Below are 13,634 nucleotides of genomic sequence, written 5' to 3'. Positions count from 1 at the left end.
TGTCAAGGTCATAAAAGGAGGGGGAAGGAGGGGAAAGGATAACTACCGGATGAGCTATGATGATACATAAAGATATATGATGTTACACGTACTCCTTTAGATTTTATAACTTTGCTCCTCACCCTTGCTTTTTCCCGTCTTTTCCTCACTGGTCCATACCTGCCATTCTTTCTAGACACAGACTCAAGGGGTGCCACATCAATGCAATCATTTTTGGGGGCTAATGGGGGGTCACTTTTGGGAGGGACAGGGTTCACTGGGAGGCTGAGGTCATGACAGGCAGGCCTAGGATTTGTGAAAGGGAGCACTTGTTGGCTGGGCTCTTCCGATGGGATGGGTGAAAAGAGCAGGTTGCAAACTAGCAACGTATCATCTAGAAGGATTGTGCTGAGAAAAAAGGGCTTACTGAGGAGAAAAATCATCATGAACGCACCTAATATAGATTGTAAGGTCAGGTCCTGTGCCAACAGGCCTTTAAAAAACATTTATTTTTTACCAGATTAGTGACAGGCAAACTAGCACGTTCTCTGGCTCCAATAAAATTGCATCATTCAATGCGAATGGGCTGAATAATTCACATACATTTAGAGCAATACTCCATTGGTTAAGATCCATTCAGGCTCAGCTGATTTTACTACAGGAAACTCATTTCAAATAGTAGACCAACTGTCCTAGTATCCCAAACCTTATGTCTCATTCCTTTTTCACTTCTGCTAATGTGGCAGTCCGTTAGGTGGCAGTTCTCCTCACACGGGACTTCCAAGGAGAAGTCCTTGAGGTCCATCGGGATTCTCAAGCAAGATGGATAGTTGTTAGCATTAAGGTAGGAAGGCAATTAATGCACATTTCAAGTTTCTATGCAGAGATGTAGTTTCATCTTCTAAGGGACCAAAGTCTATCTGACCTTTTAAACACACTTCCTGGCCTTTTCGTAGTCAGTAGCAACTTTAATATTATTCAAGATATGAATCTAGATGCCCCTGGCAAAAAAAAAATCGGTCACAAAACAAACCTTGAGCACATCCATTTTTGACAAAATTTGTTCATGATCTGGCTCTACAGGATCCTTGGCGGCTTGATCATCCACAAGAGCAATGTTTTACCTGTTTTTCAGAAAGGTTTAACTCTGCATCATGGATCGACTTCTTCCTAGTATCTCATTTTTGGTATAGAGTTGATTCTGATATAATATCCAACCCCTTTTCGGATCACTCCGTTCCATTGGTACAACTATCTTTCTCTGCTCAGCAGCAAGAAAGACCCGGGTGGTCTCTGGATAAATCTTTGTTAACTAATGAAGGCTGGACTTCTGCACTCAAATTATCAATTGCTCGAGCTTCTAAGTAGAAATGAAGCAACTGCCTCTATTTTTGCCGTCTGGGAGCCATAGCTTTTAATGCCTTTCTTAGGAAAGTCAAGAAGAAAAAAGTAAACAGCCTTCAGCAGGAACTCAACTATGCCACACGCCTGCATCAGGCACTTGGTGACCAAAAGCCATGGACTCCATAAGGCTAAAACTCAATTGAAGAACCTTTTTTTTTTTTTTTTTTTAACAAGAGACTGTTAATCATAATACATGCTTTTAGCAATATTAAGACGAGAGTGAGCACGTAGGTAAATTCCTGGCACATTATATTAAAAATAAGTCAGAACGCTCCCTTAATCAAATCCATTTTTGACGAATCCCAGGAGCGTATGGTCGACCAGGCTAAGGAGATAGGGAAGGTGATTCTAACACATTATTATACAAATATTTAGACTCCCAAGTCAGCTACAAGCGATGAGCTCATTAATGAGTATCTTGGATCAGTCTCTCTACCGAGTCTCGACCAAGAGCTCCAATCTACACTGCTGCAGCTAATCACCAAACAGAGGTGGGAGAAGCCATTAGGGATTCTCCAAATGGTAAAAGCTCCCGGGAAGATGGTCTTCCATGTATAAAACCTGTCCGACCAGATTTCGGCGAACTTAGCCGCACTCTTTAATGCAATACTCGATGGGGAAAAAGTACCTAGTTCATTTACCCGGGCAGTTAGTGTCAGCTTTCTTAAGAAAGACAAACCTGTGGAAAAAACTGATTCTTATCGCCCTATTAGTCTTCTTAATAATGATTTTAAGATCCTTATCCTACATGATCAGTGTAGTTTTCTCCCGGGAAGATTTATTTCTACCAACACAAACTTTCTGCTTCAGGCAATCGATTATTACAATGCAAATAAAATTAAAGCAGCTGTAATAAAGCTAGATGAGGAAAAAGCTTTTGACCTTGTACAATGGGAGCTCCTTTTTGCAATCCTCTGCAAATTTAAGTTTCCTAGCAAAATAGTCAATTTTTTTCCCAATCTTTACCGAGGGGCAGAGGCCAACACTTTAATCAATTCACAAGTAATCAGTAAGGTTTCAATACGCCGTGGGACCCAGCACGGATGCCCTCTGTCTCCCGTTCTTTTTGCTCTTTTTATTGAGCCATTGGCTTTGGCCCTGAGGCAGGATATTTCTACAAAATCCCCGATGCCAGGTGCCCCCAAGCTAAAACATTTAGCAGATGATGCAATCCTATACCTTGCAGCCGATTTTCAGAATATTGAAAAGGCCTTTAGCAAAATCCAAACGTTTTCCAACCTGGGAGGCAATTGGATTAATAAATCCAAATCTGAGGCTTTTCTGTTTAATGCTCAAGATTCAGTGTTGCCAGCCGAGATGCAAACTAATTATCGGACTTCTAATCCTCTCAGATACTTAGACATTTATGTCACCCACAACATGTCCGACCTTAACTCGTTTAACTCCCTCGCTACACTCAAGAAAGGACAGGCTCTCATGCTTAAATGGCAGAATTCACCACTAACAATTATCGTCCACATTGCCTTGATCAAAATGATGATACTACCTTTATTCTTATTTATACATGCTACCATTATGATCAAGGCTCCTTTAAAGATTTTCAAGTATCTCAGTATAATACTATGTGAATTGATCTGGGTAAAAAAAAAAAAAAAAAAAAACTTTGCACTCGGTTGGAGACAGTGCAGCTCTCTAAATAGGATGGTGGCCTAGTCTTACCCCATTTTAAAAAGTATTATGCGGAGACCTATCTAGACTAGATTGTGAGTGCTTCTTCCACACATTATGTTGACTCAAACTTCTATTTGAAACAGATGCTTCTTGAGAACAATATTTATTTGTCTCATTTTCTTAAAATGTCATGGCTTACGAAATGCACTAGATACAAGATCCCAAATTTTCTTTGGTCCAGAGGTGTAGAACTTTAACTGAACTATCATTTTACTCAGATCCATCCAACTATTCCCCTACGAGAAGCTGTCGCTACTGGGCTTCCTCTTGCTACCAAAGCCCTAAACAACAGGGAAAATATGTGGCTGGGAAAGCTACAAGAGCTTATAGGAGATAGTGTTATATCATGGACATAACTTCAAAGTAGCAGTCCAGCTATTCCATCACGTTTAAGCTTTTCGTATCGCCAGATTCTTCACTTTATCCGATCAATGGGTTTTTTAGGTCAATTTCCAGCTGAGTCACTATCTTTCAAAATTACACAAGCCATTTGCGTGCAGAAACAGATAGGGGTCAGTAACTGGTATAGATCCTTCTAGAGGAATTGCCAGCGAAAGTTCTCCCTCCTGCTCTAAGCAGAATAGCAGCAGCTACAGCTTGAGTGATTGATCCCCATAACATTATAATAACCTTTCCTCCAAAGCCTTACGAGGCGCACATTTTAAGAGAATGTCATTCCTCACCAAGTGGATGCTTTACAAGATGGACCCATTAATTCCAAGCAATTGCTTCTGATGACATTGTGAGGAAGAGGGGATTGCCTGCATGTCTGCTATCTTTGCTCTGCTGTCACTAATTTTTGGGCCAATATTTTTCAATCGATTAGTTCGAAATTACAGGTAGCGTTAGCACCAGAACTATTGGGGGCTCTTTAGGGTATATCCAATCATCCCGGGCTCTCCAAATACACGAAACATTACTTTCTTATTGCAACTTTGATATCCAAGTCCCTTATCCTACAACAATGGAAGACCCCCTAGCTCCAACATATGATCTTTGGGAAAAGAAAATTAGAGCAGTCCAAGCTAAAGAATTTCTGTATGCACAAAGAATCGGGGTCACACGGAAATACCATGCCATTTGGGAAGAGACTTTCATAATCAATCTGATCCAGAATGTAATCCTATTCAATGGATATTGATTTAGCAAACCTTTATGATTCACTAGAATTAGTATTATGTAAAGAAGCACTACAAAACTCAGTATGAATCACTGCACTGTATTGTATTGATTTTCTCCCATGTTTTGTTATCATGATTTGAAATTTCGAAGTTTGAATGTCGTACCTGCTCGCATTGTGTAACAAAAATGTTAACAAAAAAAACTCCATGAGAGTGCATGTGCTTTTCAGCACTCTCCTCAGTGCTTCTCCCCCCCCCCCACCACATATCTGCCTCACACTCTGTGCTGCTCTCGCCCCGCCTACTCTCTCTCTTCTGTGCTTTCCCCCCACTGCAGATACTTGCACTCAGCGTTGCTGTCTCCCCTGTGTGCTGGTTTTACATTCAGTTATCCCAGATTTATAATTATTTAATCCTCACCAACTACTCCCTGTTGCTCTACCCCCCCCGGCTCCTTGGGTGCTCACCCACCACTGAAGGTTATTTTAACTTTTTTAATGTTTTACAGTTCTTGGAGGACCTAGCAACTGTCATTTGGTGCCAGGCTGCTCCCCTTGTTGAAATGTGCTTTAGCAGAATTGCAAACTTATTTTTTTAATTTACCGTGCCCTGTGGAATCCGATATCTTTAATCAATACATAAAAAACAAAACAACACTTGAGTCATTCAGTATGCACATGCAAGCATGATTACGCATGCGCACACTTCATCATGCATGTCAGCACCTACTGAATGATGCGGGCACCGATCGTGTTATGACAGGCATATGCTATGGAGGTGTTGCTTCATGATACAAATTTTTCTTCTCCTTTTTTGCTGATGCTGTACAGTAGCCCCACAAAGTACTTTTCTTTTTACTAATGGTGTATAGCATTGCAAAAGAACCATAGGTCAAATAGGGAAAGCCATTACATCCCAAAAAGAGAGATCTATTGGTTTTGCTAATTCTTGTTTTAACAGTGCTTATAGTGACTGGGTCTTGGTCGCTTCTGGATGCATTCATAACATTTTCCCTAGTGCAGTGGTTCCCAACCTGTGGTCCGGGGACCCCTGGAAGTCCGCGAAGCCACCTCAGGGGGTCTTAATAAATAATATTAACAGATTAGGTCCCCAGCTTTCAGTAATGACTTAGTGGGGGGTCTCCAAATTCCAATTATGATTCAGTGGGGGTCCCCGGGTTCCAGTAGTGATAAAATGGGGGTCCACAGATGTCAAAAGGTTGGGAACCACTGCCCTAGTGGACTCCACAAGTCCATATGCTCTGCGTTGTATGACAGTCACAATCTTAAGACATTAGATGCTATAGGACATTAAACACTCCAAAAAATTAGGTATTCATGGCTATGTTTATTCTCTTCCATACCTCAAGTTTACGTGAATCGATGTTGGCTGTACTGTGTTTGAAGCATGTCTTTGAAACTCGCATACTTCACTCAACACCTCCCATTTAGGCCTATCACGATGCCAGGAAGGCAATCTACATTGAGATGCTTTATAGCTTCTTCACAGGTATGAAACACTATGTAAGTGCTCCAATGCAATACAATGTATCTTTTGTTGTAATTCTGAGTCTGAGCATATGAACTCTGCCCCAGCTTGTGTCACAGAAAGGTTCCAGATATCCAAACACTAACAGGACACAAAGCTGAAACAATATGTCAACATTTCCCACAGTATGACTCAGTTAGAGGAAACACGAATATTGGACAAAGCTTCTACCGAATGCTCAATGTGCATTGAATGTTGGTGTTTCATTTACTGAAACCATGACTTTTGACAAACTTTCGTAGAGTAATGGCAGTGCTTACAATTTGTTTATGGTCACACTTGGGCATGGCTGTCTATCCCAAAGCCTGAAGTCTGGGTAACAGAATTATGTTCTACATATACACCTTTTCATTTTACTCCAACCCCCGCACCGCGTGTCACCTTGTCTGTAGTTTTCATGAAAGCACAATTTTCCCTGAAGCCTATATGCCTATTCCACTGTCCTTGCAATTTACTTTTCAAACTCATCCGTGTCAAGCCACTGATGCCTCACAGGTCTCTGAAAAAAGGCGCATCTATGTTTTAAAAATGTAATGCCTAGTTATCTGCACCAGCCAATGACTCAGCTCTGGCCATTTGTGCAATTCTGGTTTGCTATTCCATTATTGGCACCTGAAATAACAAGGGATAAGTCTGGACCTATGAAAACACAAAAGTATCAGTCCTCTTCTGTCACTTGACTTTCTGTATCTTAGCTATATCTGTTTCAGTTGTACAATTTGTACCATGTGCTGTTTCATTTAACTCCGTTTCTGCATTCCCTGGAGGTGTGCTCACCACGTTCATGATGACTACAGCATGTGGGAGCTGGTTTGCTTTTTTGATTGCAGAGTATGCTGAGCAGCTTCCCATTTGTTCTCAGCAAGCTACGGTCTCCGCATTGTCTATACACCAGTTGCTAGATCTCAGCCCACAGACAATGGGTGGGAAGCCCCTGTTTAACCAACATCAATGGACAACAACATGAAAGCAGTTTGTGCAGTTAACAATTTGGGTGTAGTAAGAGGTGAATATACAACAGTATCAGTTTTAAAAATCTAACATAATAAAGGGATAATTTAGGACTAATATAATACTGTATTTTACTATAGGAACTACTCCTTGAACCAGTACCGTTGCTGGGAAAGGTTCTGGATGACGACAGGAGCGTCACATCCCCCTTTTCCCCTAGAATACAGTAATAGTAATTTCTTGGGAAGAAGTGTGGATTCCTATTCCCAGCCACGATTCTCAAAACATTTTCCATTTTTTCTTGAGAGCATTCAAGCAACTGCAGAGCCCTAGCAGTTCTAAAACACAATGATGGAATGATGAGGTCTTTACCATTACATTCCCCTTTGGACCATGTCAAGTTCCCAAACGTTGTTGCATGCCATGTACAGAATATTTTGAAAAGAATCGGCAGAAAGGAGAAGACACAATGACCAACCTTCTCTTGCTCTTACAGAGTGTTAACTGTCCCTCTCCACTCAACATCTTCAAGGCTCCTTCATGATGAATCCAAAGACCCAAGAAACACATCATACTTGTTTATCCATCAAGATGGAGTCCAGACGATAATTCTCTTTGTCCCCACACCCTCTCTCAGGCATCTTACTTCTACCCTCATATGGGTACAATGCCCAGTTGCCTTACAGCTAGGTTTATGCTACATAATCCCCATAAATACTTACACTTTTATAGTACGATGTACTGAGCTACTGTGGAAGATTGTAATACTAAATTCTATTTATCTATACATATTAAGTTCTTTATTAGTAACATATCTAAAGAGCTAGGCAAAGTTTAACAAAACATAAATATTTCTTACTGTTAGATCCTCGAATTCCAAGTTTATCTTCTGGTTTGCCGTGACTGACTCCATCAAATGCCTTTTCCACAATGAAGGCTGTGATTTTGTCTTTTACTGAGCCATCTTTATCTATCACCTCAGTTCTTGCAAAAACAGTGAAAACGTCAGCCAAGCCCCCATTTGATATCCAGACCTAAAGCAAAAATTAGAAACGAAAAAAATGGTTCTTTACTACTTGTAAATGTCTGTGACACATTCTGTTAGACATAAGTTAAGTGTAACAACCTCTCTTGCATTAATATGCGGCTACGATGAAAGAAAACTAGTTGTAGCAATCATGCAATTTAAATTTTACTAAAATGACCGGAGAAGAAACAAGTTCTGCAACACCTAACAGGAATGAAAATAGGAATTAAAAAACAAGATTAAATCAAACCATTCTTTACAATTTCATGACAGCAATTCCGATCGTGTTCTCTAATTTGGAATAGCTAAAGATGTAACCTACCCTACAGGAGGGGACAGACTCCGCTTTTTACGCAAAAGTGAAATCAGAATATATTATTAGATTTGAAACAAGAGAGCCCACTACCCTGAATAAGGAGGAGCTGGTTCGCTAGTTATTCATCTTACTTATTGGCATATAAAAAAACAGAGAACTGGTATCTACTGAGTATACTGTAAAATGACATTTTAGCTATTACACACTTTTTTTATGTAACAACTATTCCATCATTACTTTGGAATGTGGATTAGAACTGGATGGACAAGATAAATGGATGGCGTCCCGCCCCACTTCGGGGGACCTGGTTTGAAATTAAAAAGCTTTCTTAAATAGCTTGTATAGCCCACTTGGGCAACGCTATGTTATATAGAAAACGTTAGAATTACATTTCTTAATGAAACCGCAAAATGATTACATGATTTTCAAAATGTATCAGAAGTTCTCAGAAATACATTTAGAATGAAATACATTTAGTACTTTGTTTACTTCAATTATAATATAACACGTTGTCCTTCACTTATGTTAAGTACCCTTTACACCAAAAGAAAGCGAGAGAAAGGATTTTTATTTTCTATTGTGAACAAGACTCTATGGAGAGGTAAAACGCCGTAATCTTTTGAAACCACCAACAAAAATGGCAATATACTTGAGCACGGGAATGAGCTGTAATTTTTTTATATAATTGATTTATATTAATGACACTGTGCTTGTCGCTGCCAACCCACACCAGGGTATTAAGCATTTGAACTAAATATATATATATATATAAAGGGTACAGGGGCGTTATAGTTAGGCTCACATTTTAAACGTACCAAACCATAGAAATTCACCTGTTGTCAAGTAACTATAACTCGTTCCCTAAGGTAATTGTAACTTGCGCTCCCGCCATGCACAATTTTTCTGTCAAATATTTTACTGCAACTATTACATTGATATCATCAATGAGGTTGTCAAGGATGTAATGATTGACATAATTTCTTTGGTTAATTAGCAGTGCATGGCAAGGGCACGAGTTATAGTTACCTTAGGGCATGAGTTATAGTTACTCAAGATAACTAACTAACATGTGAATTTCTATGGTTGGTACGTTTGTAAAATGTGAGCCTAACTATAACATCCCTGCAAGCTTTGTTTTTTTTCAGTGAATTTCTAAGTTTTTTTAAATTCTATTTCCTAACTATAACGTCCATGTAAACTATGGTTTGTTTTTTTAGTGAATTTCTATGTTTTTTCATTACTATATGTTAATCCAACCATCACCATGCATGGCCTCTGTCATTCCCCCAACCACCCAACCCCACGCTGTGCACAGCACTTTGGCAGTGTGTGGAGGGAGATGGCCGTGGTCTATCTCTCTGTGTGTGACACTAAGTGTGCAAGGGTGTATCTTGGAGTGAGAGTGTCTGGGTGTGAGAGTGGATGCATCAATGTCTTAGTGGGTGCATCAGTGTCTGTGAGGGTCTGTGAGTGGGTGTATGAGAGTTTCAGTGGGTCAGTGAGTGGGTCAGTGAGTGGGTCTGTGAGTGTGTTTATGTTCGTCTGAGTGGGTCTGTGAGTGGGTGCGTGAGGGTCTGAGTAGGACTGTGAGTGGGTCTGTGAGTGGATGCATAAGAGTCTGAGTGGTGGTGTTAGTGGGTGATGGTGTTTGAAAATAGAGAGGGAAAGAGACAGAAAGAGATAGAGACTTTTATTTAGGCCTTGGTGAATTATATACTTAGATATTTCTGGACAAATTGAAAAGGGAAATATATATGTAAATTAAGAAGAGTGAGATCACCTTTCATTATGAACTTAAGCTTTTGAAGTTGAACACAAATTAAAGTACAAAAATGACCACAGGCACATCTGGACTAGAACCCTAAACTTTCAGTGTGAGGGTCTGTGACCTTAACCATTATGTCAACGGTGATACGTTACTGTGCCTTGAAGTCATTGCATGGAGAGACCATTGCAATGACCATCTCTCTCTCTCTTCCATCCCATTGTGGGAGCAATGTTTTCATTTGTTTACATGCACACATATCTGCATGCAGGGAAACCGATGAAAACTCTGCTTTCTAACAACAGCAGCTGTTTGACAGCTCCCACTGTCGAAACCAGACTTTGTTTGCTTTTGCTTGGTGAGGGCTGTCAGCTCCCACCAGGCAAAAGCAAACAGTGTCCCGGAGGTGGGTACCCCGGGACATAGCAGGAGCTGGCCCTGGGGGTGGTGTCCCTCAGGGTCATCATTGGCTCCACAAGGGGGAGCCACGCGCCCCCCCCCCAGCCCCAATGATTCAAATAGCCCTGGGGAGATGGTGGGCTAAGGGGACTACGCGCCGCCCACGCATTTAATTTGAATTAAGGTCCGGGAAATGGCGGTTCCTGGGCTGTCGGGGGTGGGTCACCCCCGTTACAGTTGTTTAAAGCCCCTGGTATTTGACAGTCCCCAGATCTGTGGCGGGCCGGTTGGCCTCCCCGCATTTTGTTTGACAAAAGCCCGGAGAGGTTGCAGTCCCTGTGGCTGCGAGGGGCTGCCCTGCACTAAAAATGATATTGCCGCCATGAGTTGGCCCAAAATTATCAAGTGCATGCCCCCCCCTTTTTTTTTGTTTAAGTTTTTTGCCAGTCCAGCCGCGACTCGCAGCAAAATGCCTTAAAAATAATGCTTTTTAGCTGTGTGCAGGGTGGGCCAAAGTCTCCGTACCCTGATCCCTTTTCTTTTTTTTGTAATGTTTTTTTCTTCTGGGACTCAGTCCCAGGATGGCTGCCAACACTTCCTTGTTCCAATCAGATCTCAGCATGAGATCGGGAGGGTTTGCCGAGCCTTCGCGTTCCTATAAATACAAATTTGGATTTTCTTTAATTCCTCAAAAGCTACTGAATGGAATGACATCAAATAAAAAATAAAAAATAAAAAAAAACGCTCTCTCGACCAAGAGCTACCTTTCTGCCAAATTAGGAATAATTCCGTCCAGTGGTTCAGGCGCTATCGCTGTTCAAAATCTCTATGGAAAATAGAATGTGGAAAAAGCATTTTGGAAACCCCCCTTTTTTCTCTGTCCCTGCATGACGGATCACCCTGAAACTTTCCAGACAGCAGCTGACGTAACTGGCAATTTTCTGGGGAAAACTTCGTGGAGATTCATCAACCAGCACCAAAGAAATACGGAAGTAAAAAAATGTTTTTTAGAAACTAGGTCCTAATTATAACTACCTAGTGGCCAAACATGTACTTCAACAGGAGCAGCCTGTCAGTCGATTATCCAGTGTTCTGCAGCCTCCCACAATGTTCTAAAGTACAACTACAGCACTAACAGTCTTACGTATGACAAAAGTGTGACACACCTGCGGCCATCTTGATTGAATCAAACTGTTAAAACTTAAAACATTTGCATTTAGAAAGGAAATAATTAGGAGTTTCATTTTGTCATAGAAATTATGGTTAGTGCTGTAGAACACAAAATTAGAACACATTTTAAATACGTTCTCAAATAACTTCATCTTTTATTTCAGGAAAACATTCTGACATGTAGACTGAAACATGCACTTTCAACACCAGCAGCAGACAGTCAGTTGACTCGCAGGTGATCAGCGTTATCAGATTTTCAAAGCCTTCCAAAGCCCAAAGCTGTGTAACAACTAAAGCTCAAAAGAAAGCCCAAAATGAACCTATCCAAGCCCAAAAAGTAGTCCAAACCTCGAACACTCAAATAATGTAATAATACGTTAATGCAAACATTTAGAAGCCAAGTCTAGTTTCTATTTTAACCAAATATGTATAATTTAGTGCCGGAATGATTAATTGCATTACGCAGATTAAAAGTGGAAGTAGACATGGAAAAGCAGTCACTCACTTCATGCAAGGTCCCACTACTCTTCAGCAAAGATGCAAACATAATGCCTCAAAAGCAGATCAGAATTAAAGGTGAAATAAGGAAGTGTGCTAGTAGGGAATCCTATTTAGAAGAACATATCTCATAACCAACAAACATCTTATTTACCAGCCACAATGGCCAATGATGTGAATGCTTGCTTTACAAATGCAGATATTACAGTCCACGTTTTAAAATGACTCCATTAATCACTGCTCCCCGAAGCAAAACCATCCACAATTTCGAAATCCACGCACTTCATCCATGACAATCACTCAAATGCACTTTAAAAAGTGACATTTATCTTTAATGGTGTGCATGCCTTACAATGCAAGTGAATCTTTTGTGCAGCAAATCTCCTAAGCACTCACATTTCTAAACGCTCTCATGTGTGAATGAAATTACTTTAGCACACCATGTGCGCTGTTCTATAGAGATGGGCAAATCAGAAAACTATCAGATAGATCAAAGCCAAGGGTGGACACTGGCTTGAAGTTCCTGTGCACAAAACTAGACCAGCAAATAATAATAATGTAAACGATGGCACAAACATGTTAGAATATGGTGCTCTAAAATGAAAAAATCTATGCCTTTACCACACCAGCGGACCACGGAAGGCAGAGAGGGGATTGAGGCCTGCACGTGGAAACTGAGGGCAGGTGGCAAGTGGACAGGGCAGAAACAGCCAGCACAACAGCCATGGTGGGCAAGAGGGAGGAGGCAGGACCATGCACAAAGGAATATGGAGGGCAGGGTGGGCAGGGACAGGCGCAACCATCTGACCATGATGGGCAGACAGGAAGGATAGTGACAGCTCAACATAACACTCAGCAGACAGAAGGGGCAGTGGCACATTCATAGAGAATGGTGGGCAAAAGATAGTGAACAAGGGCCTGCACACAGACATCGGATGGCAGGGGGAAGGAGTGTAGGAGCAGCAAGCCAAGCACGCAGGCTAAACAAGAGGGCAATGATGGGGACATGCATGGACCCCTTCAGTGGTTTTGCTAGTTTCAAATGGTATGCTTTACATGACATTTTCAAGTAACTATAACATCCCTTTAACCTTTATCAGTGTATATATGTGTATATATGGAAAATGTCACTTACCCAGTGTACATCTGTTCGTGGCATGAGACGCTGCAGATGCACATGCTGTGCATTATCCTGCCATCTAGTGTTGGGCTCGGAGTGTTACAAGTTGTTTTTCTTCGAAGAAGTCTTTTCGAGTAACGAGACCGAGGGACTCTTCCCCTTTGGGCTCCATTGCGCATGGGCGTCGACTTCATCTTAGATTGTTTTTCCCCACAGAGGGTGAGGTAGGAGTTGTGTATATAGTAAAGGTGCCCATGCAATGGAGTAAGTATGTATGTACATAATGTGTGTAAAAAATTATATATATATTTTCAAATTTACAAATGTACAAGTTTTATCAACATATAATATATATGTAATTATTATCAACTTAAACGGCTACAGGTTCCCGGGGAGGCGGGAGGGCGCATGGGAATCTGCAGCGTCTCATGCCACGAACAGATGTACACTGGGTAAGTTACATTTTCCGTTCAATGGCATGTGTAGCTGCAGATACACATGCTGTGCATAGACTAGTAAGCAGTTATCTCCCCAAAAGAGGTAGTTTAGCCTGTAGGAGATTAAGTTGTTTGAAATAATGTTCGTAATACTGCCTGTCCTACTGTGGCTTGTTGTGTTGTGTTGTGAACACATCCACACAGTAA

The 13,634-nt window shown here is 41.1% G+C and overlaps 1 protein-coding gene across 1 annotated transcript in view; it reads right to left on the bottom strand.

The window, feature by feature from the left end:
* The window catches only part of ACAD9 (acyl-CoA dehydrogenase family member 9), a 386,804-nt gene that overhangs the window by 284,040 nt on the left and 89,130 nt on the right, over window positions 1-13,634 (bottom strand). The window contains exon 7 of the mRNA XM_069206630.1: window positions 7,555-7,729. Coding sequence (XP_069062731.1) covers window positions 7,555-7,729 — 175 coding nt within the window. The remainder of the gene's footprint in view (window positions 1-7,554; window positions 7,730-13,634) is intronic.

This window comes from Pleurodeles waltl, chromosome 9, assembly GCF_031143425.1.
Source record: "Pleurodeles waltl isolate 20211129_DDA chromosome 9, aPleWal1.hap1.20221129, whole genome shotgun sequence".
NCBI classification, from domain to species: domain Eukaryota; kingdom Metazoa; phylum Chordata; class Amphibia; order Caudata; family Salamandridae; genus Pleurodeles; species Pleurodeles waltl.
Note: the sequence above shows the minus strand (reverse complement) of the source record. Positions and strands in the feature narration are given on the sequence as shown.